At 41.0% G+C, this 24,033-nt stretch overlaps 1 protein-coding gene across 1 annotated transcript in view; it reads left to right on the top strand.

Moving 5' to 3' along the window:
• Window positions 1–21,699, top strand: part of LOC148018108 (sm-like protein LSM3A) — a 58,366-nt gene extending 36,667 nt beyond the window's left edge. The window contains exon 3 of the mRNA XM_087661616.1: window positions 21,290–21,699. Within this exon, the coding sequence (XP_087517742.1) occupies window positions 21,290–21,370 (81 nt within the window). The 3' untranslated portion in view covers window positions 21,371–21,699. The remainder of the gene's footprint in view (window positions 1–21,289) is intronic.
• Window positions 21,700–24,033: the final 2,334 nt, after the last annotated feature.

Below are 24,033 nucleotides of genomic sequence, written 5' to 3'. Positions count from 1 at the left end.
TGTACAACATAACAATACACGTGTAAAATACACAGAGGTGAATAAAGGACCTTTACATCCCAACACAACTTAGATTCTTTAATCTCCTCTACTAATCCAAGTACCTCTTGTTGTCATAAATGACCAACAAGCCTTCAAATCGATTTGCCCCTTGATTTGCTAGGGAATTGACCTTCATCCGTGCTTCTTGGGAAATAAATTAGCCTTAAATTCAATACTGGCTAGTTGGCCTCTTAAATTCTATTGAAATTACACTGGTTTCATCTTTGAAAATTCAAGTCTGAAGCCTTCAAATTTGGGTACGCTTCCCAAGGTGGTTATCAAATCCTACATTTTGTTGTAAATTAGAATTAACAAAAGAGATTCACCAAAATCTCCACCTCCAATGGTTGGATTGCTGTAAAACTTGGAGCAAAGCTGGAAAATGACTTGAGAAAGAGAGAATGTTGTAGAGAGAGTCAGAGATTTCTTGTGAGAATTTGGTGAAATTGAGCTGCTGACCTGGTTTTCCAGCCCCGAATGGATTCACCAAGAGCAAAGGTAGCATCGGAGGTCATAATCTTCACGAGAAAGTACATCACCATATCATCAACTTCACCTAGTCAGGAATATGCAACTGCCTTCACCAAAATGGTCTCCAATGGTTGAGAAATAACCTTAAAAGTAGGCAGCAACAGCCCAACCTCTCTTCCCAACACCTCCAAAATGCAAAAACGAGATTTCCCTCTCCCTTTAGCCCCAATTCAACTTTCCCAACCTTGCATGGATAAGTTTCGCCAAGTGGCAGTCTTCTAAATTGAATTTCCAGCATTATCCAGCCCATTAAATTAATTTTTAGAATATAAAATGTGAAATTTTATTTTGATAATCATTTGTGTGCTTTAAAAAATATATAACCAGCCAACAATTAAATTGGCTAGGTCAATTTATCACGAAAGTGATCTTCACTCATTAGCCCAGAAGTGGCATTAATTGATTAGTTAATGCCAATTCCCTAGTGTCACCACTAGCATTAATGACTAGTAAATGTTTTAGGCCAAGTTTTGACACTTCATACCACCTCGTACCTATCAACCACAACTTATTAGACCTTTTGTCTTTGGCACCAATTGATATCTCGGGGTCTTGGGTCCCACATTGTGAAATAATTGATGTGCACCTATAACCAGCCTTCTCAGAGCGTATGAGTGCACACTTTACCACTTTAATATTAGAGATGGGACACCTTATTGGTCCCAAAACTGGCGTCCCTTGCATTATCTCTTTATCTTATATTGCAAATGAAAGGAGTATAATTGAGATCCTTTGATCTTCTCTGCTAATCCATGTCACGAGGATGTGAAATTTTATTGCTTTGCTTCGTATTTGTTTAAAAGTTAATCAAATGTGCTAATGTGACTTGCACATGTGAGATGCAAGGACATCTCATGATTGATGAAAATAATAGATGGGTTGATCAATTATTTCATAGTGTGGGACTTAGGACCTCGAGATCTCAATTTGTTAAATTTTGGCTTAGACCGATTTATTAGCCGCTAATGTCAGTGGTGACATTGGAGACTAGGCATTAATTAATTAATATCGGTCTAAGAGCTAATAATTACTCACAGATACTTGAAAGACAAATTGGCTTAGCCAATTTAATATTTGGCTAGTGAAATTACATTTTTGAGCACTAAAAAATTATTAAATTATTTTTCAGAATTAATAATCTAACAATTAATTTAATAAGCTAGATAATGGTGAAAAATGAGATTAGAAGGTGCCACTTAGCAAAACTTGCCTATGCAAGTGGGAAAAACGTTTCTAGGGGCTGATCAAAGTCTATTCCAATCATTATGGGAGAGGATGCGGCTGTTAGAGAGCAAGGAGAGGTTATTGATGTGATTTACAGCCACCAGGGTGTGAAGAAATGCTCTAAATGCAAAAATACAAAACCAATTGTACGATAAAGTATAGACTCGTAAACGCAGAACATAGTTAGGGTTAGGGCTAAGGTAACTCAAAGACAGTGAACACAATGAATAATAAAGTGAATGAATAATGAATATACATTGCTCATGCAACAAACATACTATGTAGTGAATATTGAACCTCAAATCCTCTTATCTTGGGGATCAAGGCAGATGTTATGAGTTGTAGAGTGTGTCGTACTTTGAACGGATCCTGAATCACAGCAAAGGTAGTCTCCAAATATCGAACACCAGTAAATGTAGCCAAGGAAGGCTTGATCTGATATAGATGGTAGTGCACAAGAGAGAGAGACTTAAAATGCAAGTACTTAAGGAGAGAGAAAAACTGGGTGACAATTGTTAGGTGCAAATGGAGCCTGTGGAGGAGAGAGAAGATCAAGGCAGCAACCAAAAACTGTAAACGTAGCTTGTGGAGGAGAGAGAAGTTCATGGCGACAACTTCAGACAGTTGGTGTCATAAGGACATGTAAATGTAGCTTGTGGAGGAGGGAAAAGATCAAGGCGATAGCTCCAGATTACTGGTGTCATGAGGACTTGTATTTTTGAAACCTTACTTAACATGTGGATTAAATTTTAATTATATGGTTAAGCAAATGTTGCACATGTGAGGTGTAATTGGGTTTAGAGTAAATTTATGAGCCTGAGATCTGAGGAAATCACAGGAAGTCAAAGGCAAAAGTTGCTATAAGTTGTGCCGCATAGGTATTGGTGGTATGTGGTGTTGCTTGTTGGCATAGGTCATTCATTTGGCCACAAGTATCAGTTGGTGATACTAAAGAAGTGGTGTTTAATGGTATCTAACACCAATCTGATGGTCAAAGATGGCGCAAAGACACTCGGGAATGGAAGTTGCCTAGCCAATTTAATTTTTGGTCAGTAAGATTATTTTTCTAGGTATTGAAATAATTATTAGATTAATTTTTACTATTTAAAGACTGAATATTAATATTTAATTATGAATAATGTTGGAAAAACCATCTGGAAAGGCTGCCACTTGTCAAAAATGCCCATGCAAGACTGAAAAACGTCTTTAGGGCCTAGAGAAAGGCATTTTAGTGCATTCAGCTTGTAAGAGAGAGGAAGGAGATGCTATTGGTTTGATCTGTAGTCATCGGAGGACCTTGTGAGGCAGTGAGGGGCATGAGAAGAAGCATTCTCTCTGATCTCCTAGCTTTTCTATAGCCTTGCTCCGAAGATTACAGCATTGAGATCACTAGAGGTTGAAAAATTGTAAATTTCTCTGTTGTAAACCCTAACATGTAGCAGAAATCAGGGTTTAGTAGTAGCCTCAAGAAGCTCTCTTCTTTTGTCTTGTGTTCAATAGTTTATTTCAGCACATGTTTATGCTTCCATTGCTACACCACTTCTGACATGGTATCAGATTTCAGGATTTGTGTTTCTGCTGTGTTTTCTTGCTGATTTCAGGCTTGTTTTCACCCTTGCTAATCAGGCGGCTGCTGCTTCAACCAGGTGCCCTGTTTTGCTTGCGTTCTTTACTGATGTCCACATTTGTACAGCCAATGCATTCGTTTCAGCTTGCGTTTTGGTGTCTTAGCATCTTCTCCTGGCTGGGCGCTTGCATTATCATGCCGTTTTTACTGTTTTTGGCAGTTTTTGACTGATTTATTGACTTTTTACAGCAGCTTTTACCTTATTTTGATTAGATTTTGGGTTATATTGTATATGAACTCTTGCTTTTTGCAGTCTGTGCTTGTGGTTTGGGTGTGCTCCCTCTCCAAATTCCTTCTTTTCTCTACTTCTCTTCTCAATCCTCTACAGATGACTCCTCCATGTACATCCACTGATGATACGCTCCATGGAGATTCCCGTGAGGCTCTTGTCGTTTCAGAGAGGGGTTTGAAGGCAAAGAAGTCGAAGGCCCAGTGTTACCATTGTGGCAAGAAAGGTCATTTAAGGAGGTATTGCAAAGAGTTAGCAGCTTCCAGGAGAAAAAAGGAGCACAAGATGAAGCGGGATGCGGACTCCTCCGACGAGTCATTATTTGCCTCAGATTCCGACTTAGCTTCTCCGGCCACGGCGGAGTCCAAGGTGCGGAAGAAATCTTATTCTTTTGATCGTGGGAAGGGCTTAGTAGCCCCTTCCTCAGCTGCTTTCTAGTGGTGGTGATGAGGTCATCCCTCATGACTCTCTAGTGTCAGAGAGGGAGTGTGAGAGGGTGGTGAGATGGGGCAGCCGTGCCTCATCTATATTTCTATATAGATGCACAGGATCCAGGGAGGGACATTGTCACAAGACTGTGACAACTATTACCTTTTTGTTGTTAATTTCTTTATTACATAATTTATTTGGTTTTTCTTTTTGGAAGAATCCCTCTTGAAATCCAAATGCCTGAGTTGCATGGCTAGTATGTGAAACGGACAGGAATGTCTAGTGAGTCAAGACTGGACAGTTAAGGTCCAGTACAAGTTTGGAAGAGACTGATGGCACTGTAGATTGACAAGTCTGGAAGAGACTTGTGAAAGTGTATATGGACAAGTGTGTTGAAGAACTAGCCTGGAAGGGACTAGTTCAAAGTGAAGATGGACAAATCTCCAAGAGATTAGTCCATGTGGGATCATTAGTGGAAATTCACTTTTAGTTGAGCTACATTGCAAATTTGGATGTAGCCATAGTCTTCAAAGATGGTCAGAAGACTAGTGGGATGCAATGGAAGCAAGTTCTAAAATTTAGGGAGTTACTATTTTTGGACCCTAGAATCTGTTCGCGTCATTATCTTCGTTTTTTCACGAGGATTAGTCCTTTGGTCTATGTCGAGGTCAAATTTCGCACCGAGGATGGAGAATTTTAGACCGGAAGGCCAGAACGGAAAATATCTTCTAGTGCTGCCACTTGGCACAAATGTGTGCACTTACCTTTTTAAAGAGGGCTGGCGTGCAGTTTTTTGGCTGAGAGGGGCTCATTTGAGAAGGACAGCTGCAGATGGAGAGCTCTTGAGAGCTGGTCTACCTTGTCTATGATGCATAGAGGGCTGGGCTTGCTTCCTACTCTCTCTTTCTCTCCCTGACAGTATGGTTATGGTGCAGAATCAAGGGCCTTACTTCTGATTCAGGTACAGTTGTGTGGAATATGCTGTTTTTGCATGAGGCAAGAGCCTTCTTTCTCCAGGAACAGGGGCAGTTGTTTGCTGTCCCCGAGCAGGAACCGGTGAGGATGGTAACCTCACCAAGCAAATGTTTGAAACAGCACTAAAGCAGTACTGATTCTGGACTGTTTAGAGGTTATTTCAGAGCCCAATTGATGTCAGAATCAAGGGGCACTTGGCCCAGATGATGCAGGACAGTGCAGGGAATAATATGAGCTAAGAACAGGTGTCAGAACAGGTCTGAACCAGTAATTATAGTGGGCTGAACAGTACAGGGAACAGTATTGTAAACAGGTTTCAGAACAGGTCTGAACCAGTAATTACAGCAGGCTGAAATGGTCAATTCTGCACTCCAACCAGAAGATTCAGACTTGGGCAGAGTTTCCCCTCCTGGTCAATCTGATTTGGATCAGTAAATGTATTGTTATGCTGCCAAATTTCACCTAGAATAGGTGAAAGACAGCCCATTCTACTTTCTCTCTTTTTAAAAATAAAGAAATACCGCAAGGGGCGCCTGACTTAGGGGCCAACAGGGTGTCTGTGTGGCAACAGGAGCATTCTAGCTTCTTGTATTTCTTCTTGACTCTGTGTCTTTAAGTTCAGGTAAAGTGGAAGACTGTAAATTGGGTGAAAGCATTTATGTATTTTGGTTGTACACTACCGCCCTTTCTAGTGAACAGGCCGGTTACAGACATCCCTGATGCATTGCCCGAAGTCTGGTAGGTACAAATCTTGGAGCTGGGATTGACATCCAGGTTCATGATGGGTTGGTTCTTTGAAAGAGAGCAGGTGGCTTTTTTCTGGAGCTCACATGAGAGGACACTTTGGCGGTCTGGCCAAAGAAGGGGAATCCATGGCCATTTATGCGCTGCAGCATTGGTGATAGGATGGTCACGTATGCTACAGAGGCATTGTTGACAGACATTGACAGGTGCTATGATCTTCTCTATCTTCAAGAGCTGGTACGATCGACATCGACATCAGGTTCTCTCCGAGGCACCTAGGTGGTGGCTTGCGCACCCACTACTTGGGTATCCATGGTTCTATTATGATGGACATTGTTGTATGCACTATGATGCGACATTCTCATTGTATATTGTATTGTTTCAGATCACCCATGATCTGAGAGAGGGTGTTAGGAGATTAGTTAGCTCATGGTTGAGTCTGTACTTGTGGTATAGTAGGTTGGGCTCAGAGATTATTTAGGCATTTTAGTTGCCATTGTTTATTGTGGTTTAGACATTATTTGCAGCCAGTCGGCCAGCATTTAATGCTGGCCGACCAGTCATATTTTAGGCATTTATTTGGCCTATTTATTGTCAGTCTCCCTCCTACCGACCAATCATATTTTAGGCATTTATTTGGCCTATTTATTGTCAGCCTCCCTCCTCCACATTCATTCATCACTTGACAGTTTCTAGGGAAGAGGGAGCAGGTGCCAGTGCCTCCACAATCGGTGACTCACATTGCTTCTGTACTGTCTCATGTTTTGGTATATGGATTCCATTTCCCGAGCATACATCTGAGTTCTCATTTGTATTGTGTTCTCTTTTTCTCTTCTTTTGTCTTGTGTTCAGCAGTTTATTTCAGCACATGTTTATGCTTTCATTATTGTTGCATCACTTTTGACAGATTGCACCCGAGAGTGAAAGAGAGCCCTTCAGTGATAACATAAAGGCTTGTCTCATTGTGCAGTAGTGCTCATGCAAGAGGACTGCATATCTGAGAGGCAGACAAATCCCTATTCCAGAAAAAGAATTGCTAGTCGTAATCTCTGCTGGTTGAACATATCTGAAGCTTGCACTTGGCAGCAGATTTGTGAAGCCTTGGAATTTAGGACTGTGTATCTATGTTCCACTACATTGCTTCCAACACTTCTTTCACATATGATGGGAGAAGTAACAGTTCGGATTAAGAAAAACAAGGTTGTAGCCATAGCCTATAGGTCGAATGCAGTTCAGTGTGAGTCGGCTTGAGAATACCAAGGGCTTACAGTTAAGCCAATTTTTCCGGCCTACAACTTGTAACATCCCTGTAGCAAGGCAATCATGTCTTACTAGTAGGGGAGGAGAGACGATGCTGAGACGAGGACTAGAAAGAAGGAAAGAACGGTGGACAGCTTTGGGAGCTGCATAGTTGTCTGTGGAACATATCACACTGCAGCTCAACAATTTGTTTTTTTTTTTCATCACTATCTTAAAACATTTAGTGCTTGTAAAGACTTCAAGTAAAAGTATCCTAATCATAAAAAGCCATGTTCTAAAGGAGCTCATCTATGAGCTATAGCTCATGGAGTTTAGACCATAATGATATTGTGAATTGTTGTCATCCTATCATTAGCAGCATCTTGGACATAGTTGTATTGACACAACAAAGAAATACAAAAGTCATTGTCACCTCCATGGATATTCCTTGCTCACTTGCCAAGTTGTTACCATGTACTTGTCCTCATGGGTTGCTACCCATGATGTGTCTTGTAATTAACCTCTTGATACGCCTTCTTTGAAAGCATCATCGAGTTAAGTTATGCTTACATTTGATGATTGTAAGTATGAATAAACTCTGAAGTTGAAGATTCATGGAGAGAGTAGTCATTACGACTTGATTTGGCATTTATGGCTATCGATTTAGCTCTCTTGATTAAGCTTTGGATTTTGTAATCTTGCTTGGATTTGTACTTGGATCTCCCTGCTCCCATCTCACATAGCGTCCTTGCGACGAGTGACTTTCACGAACTTTTGCGTGTATTATTCTGTGCGACACTTTGATGTTCTCCACGAAGGGGATGTGGGCATCAAAGATACGGCTCTCGAAACTTGCAAAAACGAGATTAAGAAAGAGTGGTGGGTTGCATGCCTATTTATAGAAATTTGGAGCCACTCAAATTAGGGTTTTGCATGTGGGACACAACATCTCTCTAGGATTGCATTTCTTTTTAAAATAAAAAGATTTTTCTTATTAATTAAGGGTGTTTTGGGATTGTTTAAGTCAAGCTAGTGCATTTTTACCTTAACATTCCCTCTCTATTCCAAAATTGAGCCATGAGAAATAAGTCTGTAATATAGATTTTATGTTATTTTGAGGTGCCCCATTCTAAAGTAGCCATGGCATCGGGCAAAGGGTACACGTTGGCCACCTAGTGACCTACCAAGACTATAGAGGCGATGTGTATTTTACCAAGGGAGCCCAAGTGATCACTCCACAAAGGCTAGGGCATCGGATCAAGGGTGTGTGTCAGTTGCCCAGGGGTCTACCAAAAGTCTTGCAAAGGCAGATGAAATCAACAATGAACTGTGTTTTTTTTTTTTTTTTTTTTGCTTTTTTGTTTTTTGTTTTTAGAGGACTTTTGGTATGATTTGATCAAAAGATTCAGCATGAAGTGATGGCTTCAAATTAGTTTTCGTCCCATCGAGTCACTATGCCTTGAAGTAGAGCAAAATAAGGATGGATAGCCCCACTACCTTCATAAAACAAGCAATACAATCCCACACACTACTAGGGTAAGTGCCTAGGGATTTCTAAGGGGAGGTGGGTATGTGTGCCAATCTTATGTAGAATATGTAGAGAGAAAGGCAAGACAAGTAAGCAAGTAAGACAAGCAAAGCCAACATACAAGTATAGAAAAAAATTACCTTAGAGATTGCATGTGCAATACTATGAGTATGGTGGATCTAGAGTTGACAACTCCAAGGGTGATTGAAAAGGGATAAATGTGCATAGATGCACATTTACATGAACAAAATGTTGATGCATGGGGTAATGCAAAGGAATATGCAAATTTTCATGTTGATGCAAAATGTGATGCAATGGGTGTCACTTGGACAATGTCCTTGTAGGGGAATTATTCACTTGCTCAAGCGTCCTTTTACAATCATGGCATCCTGACAGTGCGGATGAAGATACAAATGTCCATAAGATACAATGCATAATAAATAAATGTTTGAAAGTGAAAAACTATAAACATCATCATTGTTACTATCAAGAGAAGAAAACCGCTCACTCTCAAACTAGAAGGAGAAGCAAGAGAGAAGCACTCTCTCTCTCTCTGTCAATCTGAAGAAGTAAAGGAGGGTATATCTAAGCCGATCCATGGTAGAAGGTATTGTAGAACTGACCAATTGACCGCCTTGGTCAAAATATTTGCAAGTTGTCACTGGATGGCACAAACTCTAGGTGAATGGTGCCTAGCTCAATCTGCTCTTTGGTAAAGTGGTAATGAATTGCCACGTGTCGTACTCGAGGGGTGATGATAGGATTGTCTGCAAGAGCAATGGCATTCTGGTTGTCCTAATAGACAACAGTAGGCGACTCACAAGAAAACTATAGTGCGGCTAGTAAGTTCCTTAGATAGATGATTTCCATAGTATCGTCAAAGTATAGGAATCGATTAGGCACAGAGATCGAGGCAGACTGTCGTATGCGCAGTGAGAGACATAGAGAGAGAGAGCGAGAGCAAGCAGTGTTGAGTGTGAGCACGTTTTTGATATAATGACGAGAGTATCACTTTAGGTTTTACATTTTATATATATATATATATATATATATATATATATATATATATATATATATATATATATATGAATATATGAAAGTACAATGTGCTAAGGGTGTGTTCACACCCGTGCACATATAGAGGCACGATGATCCTTTATTCCCAACAACCTCTCACCTAAAGGCAATGTGCCTTAAGAGGAGAAAAGAATCAGCTAAGTCTAGGTATGTACAAAGTTGAAATAAATATATCTATCCAACTTCCATCATCTATCGGCAATGAGCAAACCGCTTTGCTAGAAGACCCTTGGTGAGAAGGTCTGCAAGATTATCATCTGTATGCACTTTGACAAGCTCAATGCTCTTGCTGTCAAGTACATCTCTAATGAAGTGGTACTTCACCTGTATGTGCTTTGTCTTTGCATGAAAGATAGGATTCCGTGCTAGCATGATAGCACTCTGACTATCACAATGGAGAACAGGTAACTCTGTGATGCCAAGCTCTCCCACCAGACGTGAAAGCCATAAAGCCTCCTTGCATGCCTCAGTGGCTGCCACATACTCTGCCTTTGTAGTGGACAATGCAACACACTTTTGTAGCTTGGAGATCCAAGAGACTGCTCCTCTTGTGAAAGTAAGCATATACCCAGAAGTGGATTTCCTACAGTCCGCATGGCCAGCATAGTCTGCATCCGTAAAGCCAACAACAGATACCTTCTGCTTTCCAAAGCAGATGCACAATTCCTTTGTGCCTTTGAGGTATCTCATAATACCTTTCACTGCATCCCAATGCTTCTTGCCAGGGGTTGCCATGTATTTGCTAACCACTCCCACTGTAAAGGCGATGTTAGGACATGTAGCAACCATAGCATACATCAAACTGCCAACAGTTGAAGCACATGGTATCTTGGTCATTTCAGCCTTCTCATCATCAGATGTAGGGCTGTCCTCTGCACTAAGTTTCACATATGGAGGCAATGGAACCCCAATTGTTTTCCCCCCTCCATATTGAAACACTGCAAAACTTTGGAGATATACTCCTGCTGAGATAGATAGAGTAAGCCTTTCGATCTTTCTCTGAGTATTTGCATGCCAAGAATGTGATTTGCATCACCAAGATCCTCCATGTCAAAGCTGCCGTGAAGACTTTGCTTCAGTGAGTCCAAGGCATGAGTATCCCTGCCAACAATCAGCATGTCATCAACATACAAAACCAAGATAATCAGGCTGCCATCTGTTGCCTTCTTGGTGTACAAGCAGTGATCAACTTGACTTCTATGAAAGCCTTGGGACTGCACGAATGTATCAAATTTATGATACCATTCTCTTGGTGCTTGTTTCAGCCCATACAAACTCCTTTTGAGTTTACATACAAATTTTTCCTTCCCTTGTTCAACAAAACCTTCAGGCTGCTGCATATATATGCCTTCATGCAAATCACCATGTAAAAACGCAATCTTTACATCCATTTGTATGAGCTCCATATCCTCAACTGCAACCAAGTCCAAAATGGTTCTCAATGTAGTTATCTTGACTACAGGAGAGAAAATCTCATCAAAGTCAATTCCATGCTCTTGCTTGTACCCTTTTGCAACCAATCTTGCTTTGTACTTTGGTGAGGAACCAGAAGTGACCTTCATCTTGTAAACCCATTTGCATGGAAGGGTTTTTTGCCCTTTAGGCAACTGCACCAAGTCCCAAGTGCAATTTTTTGAAAGAGATTTCATCTCTCACAGCGTGGCTTTATACCATTTCTTGCTGTCTTGTCTGTCCATTGCTTCCTTGAAGCAAGACGGTTCACCAGAGTCTGTCAACATGACATAATCAGCCACATTAATTGCACCAGGAACAAACCTGTGAGGTTTTCTAGTAGCCCTAGACGATCTCCTAACCCAATGGTCATTGTTTGCTGGCTGTTCCTGCAAATTTCCATTTTCAGCATGCTGTCCTGGCATTTCAGCCTGCAAATCAGCATTAACAGCTTGCTGTCCTGGCTGTTCCTGCACATGTAATGGCTCATTTTCATGGGCAATAGCTGGCTGATCATTTTCAGCATCATTTTCCGTATTTACAGGTTCGTTTACAACAGGTATTTGCTGCTGTACAGCGGGCACATTTTGCTGTCCAAAAGGGTATTTCTTCTCGGAATACAATCCTACGGACCTCCTCAGTCTTTTCGGGTTGTTTGTGCATGCGATCTTCTCGGAAGATAACATCATTGCTGCGTACTATTTTTCTTTTCTCGGGATCCCATAATCTATATCCCATTTCACCCTTGTCACTATATTCTTAGGAAAATGCATTTACAAGACTTTGGCTTAAGTTTGTTGCGTTCTTCTTTACGAATGCGCACAAAAGCCTCGTAGCCAAACACTTTCAGGTGAGTATATGAAGGTGGCTTACCCGACACGCTTCTTGAGGGATTCCCTCTCTCCCCAAAGACCTGTTCAGGGACTGATTAATTAAGTAATCAACTGTCATAATAGCCTCTGCCCAAAAGCCAGGAGGTAATGCAGCATGAGAACATAGTACAGATTTTATCTTGTATGGTCCGATTCATACACTATGAAACTCCATTTTGGGGTGGATTATGAGGGGCAGTGAGCTCTCTCTTTATCCCTTTGCTGTCACAAAATGCCTGAAAGGCCTTGGACACATATTTTCCACCATTGTCAGAGCGAAGACACTTAAGTGTCTTATCAGTTTGATTTTCAATCAATGCCAAGAATTTTTGAAACTTGTCAAGCACTTCGTCCTTGCTACGAATAGAGTAAACCCATACCTGTTGTGTAGCATCATCGACAAAGGTGACAAAGTATTTCTTTCCCCCTAAAGATAACCTTGACATTTGACATACATCGGATTGCACTAACTCTAGAGGGGAAGATTTCAACGAAAGAGACTTCTTATGAGACGTCTGTGCATGTTTACCATAAACACAATGATCACAATGCTCAAAATGAGCATAACGAAGACAAGGTAAGTAACCCAAACAAGAAAACACTTTTATTTCAGTTTGACTCATGTGTCCCAACTGGCCATGCCACAAAGAAACACTTGGCTGCTCGGTCACGCCAACAACATGGTCACACACACTAGATACATGGAGAGAATACAAGCCTCAAGGTATCACTTTTACAACCTGTGGCAATCCCTCTAGATCCCTTACAGATCTTCCATTTCCCATCACCAAAGGTGGTATGAAATCCATTGTCATTTAGTTTCCTTGTGCTAATCAAGCTCTTCTTGAGTTGAGGTACATGCCGTACATGCTGAAGTGTAAAGACAGAACCATGTTGAAACTGCAACTGCACACTGCCGATATTTGCAATGTCACATGCATAGTTGTCCCCAAGATGGACAACACCATGTTAACCCCTTGTATAGTCAGAAAACCACTCACGATGAGGGGTGACATGAAAGGAAGCACCTGAATCTAGAATCCAAGTGCGCATGTCATCATGCAAGAACGTAGCCTTAAATTCTTCATTAAACAGGAACTTCAAGGCAACTAGTTGGCTGAAAATGGAGTTAAACTCACTCAAGTGAGTAGACATTGTTGTACCTTCTTTCATACGCAAATCCATAAGCTTTTTTAGCCAGTGAACTTTGCTTGCGGCACTCTTCTGGGCATATGGTTCTTCCACTCGAGTCCGAATAGCATAGGCAGAATCCAAACCTTCAATGTTAAACAACAAGGTATCAGAAATCGATAACTCGATGGTTGAGCGTGCAAGCTCATTTAACTCATCCCAGTCTTCCTGTTCCATATTTGCGGGCTTTGCCCCTTTGGTCTTAATCGGCCTTGCTTGCTTCTTCTGCAACAAGATATTATAGCACTGTTTTTGCTAGACTGCAAAGTTATGTGCTCCTTCAAGCTTCTTAATGTGCATGAGATGACTGTTGTCATTGTTGCCAGCCATGATTTTCAGCCCAAATATGACCAAAAAATTCAGCAATGCAGGCCCAAATTGTCACAGAAGTGACCAATGTACAAACAAGTACCAACCAGCAATAAATAACCACGTAAAAGCAGAAATTTCAGATCTGTAAATAAATTTTCAGAAGCACTAAACCTTGTGCTACAGCACTCCACAACTGATTACAGCTGTTCCAAGGACAAATACATCACATTACATGAGAAGTCCCAAATTTTAGCTGCAATTTCTGTTGTACATGCACCCACGGGCACAAAATTTGACACGCATGATCAAAAGCCCCAAAATTTTTGTGCTCAAAGCATCAACCATACATCTGCACTGTGTTTGACATGCATAGAATAGGCCAATTTTGCCAAAATAGAGCAATTTTAGCAAAACCCCCAAATTTTTCCAAGTGCTAGGTGTCCAAATTTCATGGAATTAAACCCGCATGTACATAACATGACTAAATGGCGCACAAATTTCACCCAAACAGCAAAAGCCCCAAATTGCACGGGGTCCAATGTGCATCAGTGCTGAGAAATTAGGTAAATTTCAGCCCAATTCTTGCATGTACATGTAAAGCCCCTAATGTTGGAGGCAAAATGTCACAAATTCTTGCAATTTCTGAGACAAATATCACTGTTGTGTCTTGCTCGTATCAAATCTGGACAAATCCCCAAATTTTTGGCGCAAATCTGCCCAAAATTCTGAACTGTGCTTATACGCACGTACGTCCGTCAGTGAGCAAAGGGCTTACTTGCAGGGAACCTTTGAAGCATTAAAAATTTTGCAAAAGAAAAGTGACAAATCTGCCCTGTTTACAGCTGCCAGCCCGTCGCCTGCTCGCGTGACCTGCTCGTGACATGAAAAACGATGTTTTGACCTGCGCCTGAAGTGCGTGACTTGTGCTGGTCATTTTTCCTTGAGCTCGACTTGTGTTGGTCGCTCTTTCTTGAGCTCGACTTGCTGCACACTATCCTAATCTGCCACATGTGTCCTGTTCTGCGACCTGTGACACTCTTGGGAAGCGCAAACGCTGTAACCAAGAGCTCTGATACCAGTTTGAAGTGGGCGATGCGCAGTGGTGATGCAATGTCCGGTGATGAAACGTGAGCAAGAGTAGAGAGTGAGAGTTAGAGAGAGAGATGCACGATGTTCTTGGGTACAATTTTGTGTGTGTGTATCTCTTTAGGTTTTAGATAGATATATATGAAAGTATAAATGTGCTAAGAGTGTGTTCACACCCGTGCATATATAAAAGGCATGATGGCCCTTTATTCCCAACAATGACAGCAGTTTCAGGGCTGTTTCAACCAAACAAACATCATATTTGATGTGTTCCACCAATGGAGACAACTTTCATGGTTGTCTAGACAGGGCAATAGTTGATTGCTTCCATTTTCTTGCGATGAAAGTCTGAATTTTCTCTCTATTTAGCATTCTCTCTCATTCTACAGCCATTTCCTAGCCTTGCGCCGAAGATCTTAGCATTCTAATCCTTGGAAATTGAGACTTTGTATTTTTCTCTCCTGTAAGCTCTAATTTACAGCAGAAATCAGGATTCGACAACAACTTCGGGAAGTGTGCTAGGAGATTGAAGCCTCAAGACTTGAATATTTAGGGCCGAGAATTAATTCTTGGCAAGATTCAAGTGAGGGACCAGTGAACATTCGAATTTGGGGAAAATTTCATTTCCCAAGGAGTTGTTGAAGGGCAAGTGCCCAAGCAAATCGATTTGAGGACTTACTAGGTCATTATTGACAGCAAGGGGCATTTGGATTGTGAAAAGATTGAAAGAAATCCCATTGTATTCGAATTCAATTGCAATTAAAGATAAAGAAATACCAAAAGGGGCATCGGTTTTCCGGCCAAGTTGATGTCCAATGTCCAAGATTGATTGGTAAATGTTTATGTTTCAGCATTTCAATAATTATTGTTTTTTGTAATTAAGTTATAATTAGGTTATTATCACTCCTCTATGGAAGGAAGGCCGGTGAAACCGGTTTGTTCACTGGAAAGGGCGGTAGTGTATAACCAAAATATATAAATGCTTTCACCCAATTGATAGTCACCCACTTTACCTAAACTTAAAGACACAGGATCAAGAAGAAATACAGGAAGCTAGAATGCTCTTGTTGCATCACAGACACCCTATTGGCCCCTAAGTCAGGCGCCCCTTGCGGTATTTCTTTATTTTTAAAAAGAGAGAAAATACAATGAGCTGTCTTTCACCTATTCTGGGTGAAATTTGGCAGCATAACAGCACATTTATTGATCCAAATCAAGTTGACCAGGAGGGAAAACTCTACCCAAGTCTGAAACTTCTGGTTGGAGTGCAGAATAACCATTTCAGCCTGCTGTGATTACTGGTTCAGACCTGTTTTGAAACCTGTTTTCAGTCCATATTGTTCCCCGCATTGTTCTGCATCATCTGTGCCAAGTGCCCCTTCATTCTGACATCAATTGGGCTCTGAAATAACCTCTGAACAGTCCAGAATCAGTACTGGTTTAGTGCTGTTTCCGACACTTGCTTGGTGAGGTTACCACCCTCACCTATTCCTGCTTGTGTGCAGTAAACAACTGCTCCTGTTCCTAGAGAAAGGAGGCTCTTGCCTCATGCAAAAACAACATATTCCCACACAACTGTACATGAATCAGAAGAAAGGCCCTTGATTCTGAAGCATAACCATACTGTCCGAGCGAGAGAGAGAGAGAGAGAGAGAGAGAGAGAGAGAGAGAGAGTAGGAAGCAAGCCCAGCCCTCTTTGCATCATAGACAAGGTAGGCCAGCTCTCAAGAGCTCTCCATCTGCAGCTGTTCATCACAAATGAGCCCCTTTCAGCCCAAAAACTGCACGCTAGCCCCTCTTTAAGAGGTAAGTGCACAAATTTGTGCCAAGTGGCAGCATTGGAAGATATTTCCCGTTCCAGCCGGTCTAAAATTCTCCATCCTCGGTTCAAAATTTGACCTCGGCATAGACCAGAGGATTAATCCTTGTGCAAAAACGAAGATAATGACGCGAATAGATTCTGGGGTCCGAAAATAGTAAAACCCTAAATTTTAGGAGTTGCTTCCATTGCATCCCCACAAGTCTTCTGACCATCTTTGCAGACTATAGCTACATCCAAATTTGTAATGTAGCTCAACTGAAAGTGAATTTCCACTGATGACCCCACATGGATCAATCTCTTAAGGATTTGTCCCTCTTCACTTTGAACTAGTATCTTCCAGGCTAGTTCTTCAACACACTTGTCCATATACACTTTCACAAGTCTCTTCCAGACTTGTCAATCGACAGTGCCAGTCTCTTCCAGACTTATACTGGACCTTAACTGTCCAGTCTTGACTCACTAGACATTCCTGTCTGTTTCACATACTGGCCATGCAACTCAGGTGTTTAGATTTCAAGAGGGATCCTTTCAAAAAGAACCAAATAAAATATGTAATAAAGAAATCAACAAAAAGGTAGTAGTTGTCACAATTTGGTGACAGCCGGTTTCACAAATTTGAGCCGATCACGCTTACTAAAGTGCAACTAATCTTCAGGCCTGTCATGGGGCTTTTGTAGCCCATATAGTCCCTTAATCACAACCAAGAGCATAGGGCATAGGCAAAAATTCCTTCTCTATTGGCCACAATATTCTCTGCAAGCAGAACACCTTTGTGACAGCCATAGCCAGATTTGCTTCAAGCTCACTTTTCTTCATTTTACCCTCTTCTAAATGCTTTTGGACTACTGGAACCAAAGGTAAACATTCTATTACTAGTCTTAAGATTGATCCTTACGGACTAAAAATGGAAGAAGGAGAATTTTTGATAATTGTAGTTAATAAGATAAAGAGTTTGAAGACCCAACTATCCAATGTTGGAGAACCAGTTAAAGGCTTAGGTGCAATTGCTTTATTACTAAAAAGCATGCCATCTAATTTTGACCAAAGAATCAAAATTCTCAAAGAGGAGCCAATAGCAAGTCTAGAGAGGATGATGAATTTTCTCTTAGAAGAAAATAGCATGGGACTTGCATCCTATGGTCGAGAATTAGCATGTATAGTCAAGATGAAGAAGATAGATCGTACAAGCATTGCAAAAGGAAATTCCAGATTTTTGTTGTGTCTTAGAATTTTAGTTTGATTTGGGGAGTGAGTGCCACCTAGCCAACTTTGTTCTTTTCAGCTTGTTTTTGAGCTAGGGAGGGTGTTGAAACATGTCCCTTTTAACAGGCTCATATGAACAAACTCTTAGTTGGAGATAAAATTGTGGCCTCATTGCATATGTAATAATGTGATACTTGAATGATATCATCTATGATATTACCCCCGTCACCTCACCTCCTTACATTTACTATATAAGAGGCATTAGTGTACCTCACTTGGGAATCTCACTGCATATGTATTGAGTGACATTTGTATGAGCTCCAACATCAGTATGAGATTGATTTTCTATGATTCTATCATTCTTGGCTCAAACTTTCTCATTTGATTGACATTTGCTTTGCATTTAATCTTATCCATTTATCTCATGGCTATCTTTGAGTTCCAGCTTCCTTAGGTGGTGTAGTATGACATGTGATTTGAATGTACTATCATTTTTCCAACACAGTATGCACGGGAGTCAGGGTAGTTTCCAATGGAAGAGAAACACAAACCCGGAGAGAGAAGGGAAGAGTCTGAAATGAATGCAGAGAAAGGAAGGAATAGAATGCTGAATACAATGCAGACTGATCGGTCCTTGCATGGAACCCAAGGCATCAGTGAGAGCACTGGATCAGGTTGATGAGAGAGAGACTGCAGGTTGAATGCATGGAGAGAGAGAGAGAGAGAGAGAGAGAGAGAGAGAGAGAGAGAGAGAGAGAGAGAGACTTTTACGAAAAAAAAAAGAGAGAGAGAGAGAGAAGGGGGGGTGTGGGCTGATAATGTGTGTGGCAACAGCAGGGTGGCTGCTTTAAATACTCTGCTTTAAATAGCAGCCAGCATGAAAACAGGCCAGCTAGCATAGTTGGCAGCATTTAATGCTGGCCGATTGGTCTCAAAAAGCTGCCGCCAGCCTGTCCTAGTGTGAACATGGCTAGTAAGTGGCTAAAAACTGAAATGCACTGGAACTGGATCACTGTTTGGCAGTGTGAACTCTCTCAGGTATCTCTGATTTCAGCATTTCATAGAGCAGGTTGGACCAATCATTTTCACCACTTATGGGCAACAAGTCAGCCAGTTTTTTGTTCTCTGCCACCAATCAATCACCTATATTCTCTCACTCGTCGCTTGCATTGTCAACATTCTTTTACCACATTCCTGCACTCTAATTGATGCAATCCAATGAAGGAGCCAACCGTAGCAACCTTGTTTTGTGCATTTTGATCAGTGCAGTTTTGTTCTTTCTCTCTTCCCATTCACTTCGCCTCTCTTCCTTTCTCCTTGTTCATGATCTGCCTTTCTTGTGCACTCTTCATGGTATCATTGCCAAAGGAGAGGAACTAGAGCTCCTACGAAGAGTGAACTTCATCAAATTGTTGTGATTAACACTAGAGTGCACCGTTCACAGCTTTGCATGGTCATTTGACTGCCAGGTGACATCAAAATGCAACATTTCTGAGAGTGGGTGGAACGTAAATATGAGAAAGATCAAGAGGATTGCAAAAGTGATGATTGGAATGTGAAGACCAGTGTTATGACTTGATCTTGGGAAGACCATCACAATTGTGCAAATTGAGAGGATTGCTGCGAAGACCATATAGATCTGTGATGTAGGCATTGGTGTGGACCTTGATCAGCCTCCTTCCTGCCCACCATCCCTTCAGGTTTCTACCCTTGGTGGCTCCAGGGGCCCTCATCTTACTGTTATGGCACCTTTATACGAATGCTTGTTCTTCCTTCCTTGCTCGAGAAGATAAAATTGGATGGTTCCAACTACTTGTAGTCACGGAAGGTGGAGAGCATCCTCAATATTATTGACTTTCGGAGTTTGCTACCTTATTGGGGGGAGTAGGGATGCTATGAACTCATCGAGTAGCATATTAATTTTTAATACTTTGTTACAAAATATATTTCAAGTTAGATAATAATAATAAATAAATTATACTAATCAAATGTCCGTTTTGAGAAACTATTGTTATTTTATTATGACGTTTCTTGAAGAAATATAAGCAAGAGGAATTATGAACATTAGCTCGGGGGTTTTAACTTGGTAAATGCCACATACCAGGGTCAACCATCAATGCAAATTGTACCTTTGCCTAGCCATGCTATTCAGGGCTTAGCTGCTCTTCATGGAAGGCTCTTTTGGGAAACAATTGTAGGGCATAGGAGCATTTGGGCCCATCGTGATGCCTTGCAATATGTACAGGGTCTTTGTGGTGGTGGGAACTTCACAGAGTTGTTGCTCTTCAAAACTCAATATCTTGGCATCAAGGGAGGAGAATTGGGAGGCAATGAGCATGGCTCTTACTGTACCTCCACTTGTGGAGATCTTGCGTCTGGTGAAGGACAATCCTCGTGCCTACGAACTATAGACTCCTGCTTTTGGAGAAGACTTTTGCTACTCTTTCACCCCCCTCCAGGAGTTCACCACCATGGTCATCCCGGTACCTGCACATCCCTGTTCTAAGCAGATACTGCATCTGCCTGTCTATCTAGCTAAATCATGATAATCGCTCAGGCTAGCTGAGTGGCCCCCAGAAGGTGGCAGTTCCCCAGCACACAAACCATAGTAACATGGGACGGGGAATGGGAATGGGGACGGGGACGGGGATGGGGAACGGGAACGGGGTTGGGTAAAGGACTGTCCCGGGGACGGGGGAAAAAACGGCAATTAAAAAGTTTTTTTAGTATTTAAAATCACACTTAATCTACTGTAAGAGAGGAACATTTGAAGGACACATTTGCACCAAATAGAAGAAAATAGAGCATTATATAGGAAACATTGGCAAGAGCATGGCGGAAATGGCCGTTAGCAGCCAAACAGTCAAAAAATTTTTTTCCCTCAAAAATGGCACAACGGCTCCCTGGGCCGTCCCCAGTTGGCGTCCTTGACACACTTGTGTTCCGGGAATGCGTCCCCGCTTGGCTCACCGGCGTCCACACTTGGAGACGGGGCGTCCATCCGTTCCGGAACGTCCCCGCCCGGTCCCGTCCTTGGGACTGCGTCCCCCCGTCCCACGCTGCCGTCCCCTCCGTCCCCTGTTACTATGACACAAACTGACTTGTAGCTAGTGATGCGCCTCTATTTTCCCTAGGGGGTGCATTCCCTACTATTTTTTTATAGTGAGAGCAAAGTAGCACGAACAAGCTGAGGACCTTCCTGCACTTGACATGTAGCTGCCATGAACTTTTACACGAGGAGAGATGATAAAGGGGTTGGAAAGGTGAACACTGGCCCTGTTTTTACTGCAGTGAGGTGAGATTCCAGGCTGGGATTCTCTCATGGTACAATTTGATGACCTAATAATCTGAGCCAACTGCTTTTATCTACAGATAATACTCCTTAGCTTGAGTAACTTCAAAATCTCTATTGCATTGTACTCAATCAGTCCTTGATGTCAAAGGGTTTCACAAGCATTGTACTCAATCAGTCCTTCATGTCAAAGAGTTTCACAAGCATCTGTTAGAAGTGTGAAGGTTCAGCGACGTTACAAGAACAGTGTGAAAATATATGTCATCTATTGCTTAGAGCAAAGGCAATTGTAGCATTACAAGAACAATGTGAAAATGCATGTTGTGTATTTCTTAGAGCAATTCACAGCAGCTTACACATGTACAGGACTATTTCTTTTCCAGGCCTCTGTCTAATACATTTTTATCTTTGCAGACAAGCAAACGGCAAATCCCATTTTTGTTCGTTCGTGGAGATGGTGTCATTTTGGTTTCTCCACCTCTACGAACATCATGATATGTTCTGAGGATGCTCTTGAGTGTCTGAAAAGGGAGCTAAGCTCATAATCCATTGTCTTCTGGTCTTCTGGAGAAAGAACATGAAAGGGAAGGGGGGGTTGCATAAATTTTTGGCATTTCCTCCCTTCAGTGTGGTTTTAAAGAAGGCAAAAAAAAAAAGTATGAGTCCCAGCTGAGAGATCTATCACAAATTTCACCAACCAGATTTCTGTCTACCGTGCCATTTGTCTGCAAAACCTTTTTTTACGAAGTACCATCCGCATTGCTGCTTCACTTTGTAAAAATATGAAAACGAAATTACTGTCACAATTATCAGCTTTTACTGAACTCTAGTAATCTCTCAAGTATATGATTAGTATTATCCCAAGTAGAAGTATTCTCATTGGTGAGAAAGCAGTTTGTTTGAGTGGTCTCTGTAATTTGCTGACCCATCTTGCATTTGAGTTGGGATTATAAAAGATAAACAAACAGTATGGAGGTTGTGGTGGGATGAAAGTATGTCCAGCAGAATATAGCTAGATTTGCATTGGATATCATGAATCATTAGCTTAAGATCTTTCTTTGAGGCTCCTTTTTGAGATCTTACCTTTGAGGTGTGCGTGTGGATAGGTGGGTTAGTTGAAAGGAACGAGGGTGTCTGCTAATCAGTGCATGTGTCTTGAAATTTTGCAGTGCAAATGCAGGTAGGAGCTGGCTGGGCTGATTGCTTTTGTCTTTTGACAAGTTATTCAGCTGCTGACAGTTCAAAAAGTATGTTTTGATTCTGAGAAATCTCTCAAATTGGCAGTATCTTTTAAAAAATGGGACAATTATCACATTATTGCTGTCCTAGTATGCCTTCTATGTCACAAGGCAAATGCATGTAGAAGCTGGCTGCACTGATTGCTTTCGTCTTTTAACAAGTTATTCAGCTGCAGACACTTAAAATGAGAAAGCTCTCAAGTTGGCATTATCTCGATAAAAATGGGATAATTATCACAGTATTGACGTTCTTCTAGTATGCCTTCTATACATGATGTGGCTTTAACAACATGTCTTTGGATGGGCCACTTACATGGAAAGCTTTTTGCGTCAAAGGATGTTGGTGGATTAGGAAAGGAAAGAGGTAATTGGATTGCCCTTACACAACAAATAGAAATCAAATATCATATAACAATTCGAAAGTACTTAATGCTTGGGCTAAGTGCATTCTTGCATGGATCAATCTAAGGAATGTCCAATGATAGACTATAGCATAAGCATTCTTCTATGTTCCTTAAGAGGAGGTTATGTTTTTTTAAAATTGACAAGGTTGCTAATATTCCAACAATTATTGGTAGTCTCAAGAAAGAGTATTGAAGGTTCATGATATTCATGTTATGCTAGAAACTATTTACATTTTTGAGTAGAAAACTTGATCAGGAGCTTAATGTTAGTTTTCTTGCATGGAAAAAGGAATTGTAGGATAGCTTATGCATCTCATCTTATGCAAAAAGGTACACAAGGGTTTCCTTGAATGGTGTCGCATTGTTTTGATATTGATTGGATGGTGCCATGATATGCTAGGTCTTGATATATTATTTTAAGTTTTGTTTATTTTTTGGTAGACAATTGCACGACAATAATATACTTGAAGTCGTAATATTTGTAGTTAGCAATGTGATTCCTATTACTAATCATGAGGAGAATGTGATTCCTATTGGTGTTGACTTTAAATTGATTTGTATAAAGAAAAACCTTGGGACGGATGGGCTAACAAAAATATAGATGTGGGGATGATATCAAGGCAATCCAAAGGAGGATCATGAAGTTTTTTACAAAGTAGCCTATATATGTGTGTGTGTGCATGTGTGCGCACACAACTCAATCTTTCATTGAAGGTCAATTTCCTTGTTTTTTTGGTAAGTTAAACATGAAAAGTATGTATATATTAATATTATCAACAAAAGTTTTATAGCTTCCATAGGAAAAGAACAAGCTATTAGGTCAAAATTACATAGCTTTCTCAAGTATTTTAGATGTAGATCTAAGTGGATTGTCTTTGAGGCATTTAATAAGAGCTATAGTCTTGCAAGCATCTTATAAGCAAAGAAGCAATCACCAAAACTAGGCTTGATTCAGCCAAATGAGACTTTGTTTTTGGTTTTTCATATCTCTCTTTAGACAGTCGAATTACTTTATCAAAATACTCAAACTTATCATCAGCAAATTTTCTTTGATCTCTTGATAAAACTGTTGGGGTAAAAGGCCCTTGGATTTGCATGTGTACAATGAACATCCATATTCTTTATTCATATATATGAGATAGTGCAATAAGTCTATTATATCATTCTTGACAGCACTTACATTGTGTGTTATTCTCTTTCGCATCCTCCTCTTCTTTTCCATTGCCATTGCATCCTCTTCAATTGGTATCAGAGTGGGTCTTTCACGAGCGCTTCTCAGTCTCTTCTCGGCATTGACATGAGGTATGGGAGTTCTTCTCTCACTTAGTTTTCAGCTCACAGGTATAGCAGGGTTTGGAAGAGCAAGGCCGACCATATATTCACTCGTTGGAGCTTGTTTCTACTTTCCCTTGACTTAAGCTTTTGTAGGTTGTTTGGGCATACTCTAGGCATCCATTGGGACTTGTCTTGTCTCCCTCCACATTGGTTTTGTACAAAAACGTGATGTTGTAATGAT

This window comes from Lygodium microphyllum, chromosome 21, assembly GCF_053477565.2.
Source record: "Lygodium microphyllum isolate KBCC chromosome 21, Lygodium_microphyllum_v1.1.10, whole genome shotgun sequence".
NCBI lineage: Eukaryota > Viridiplantae > Streptophyta > Polypodiopsida > Schizaeales > Lygodiaceae > Lygodium > Lygodium microphyllum.
This window is presented reverse-complemented; position numbering and strand designations above follow the sequence as displayed.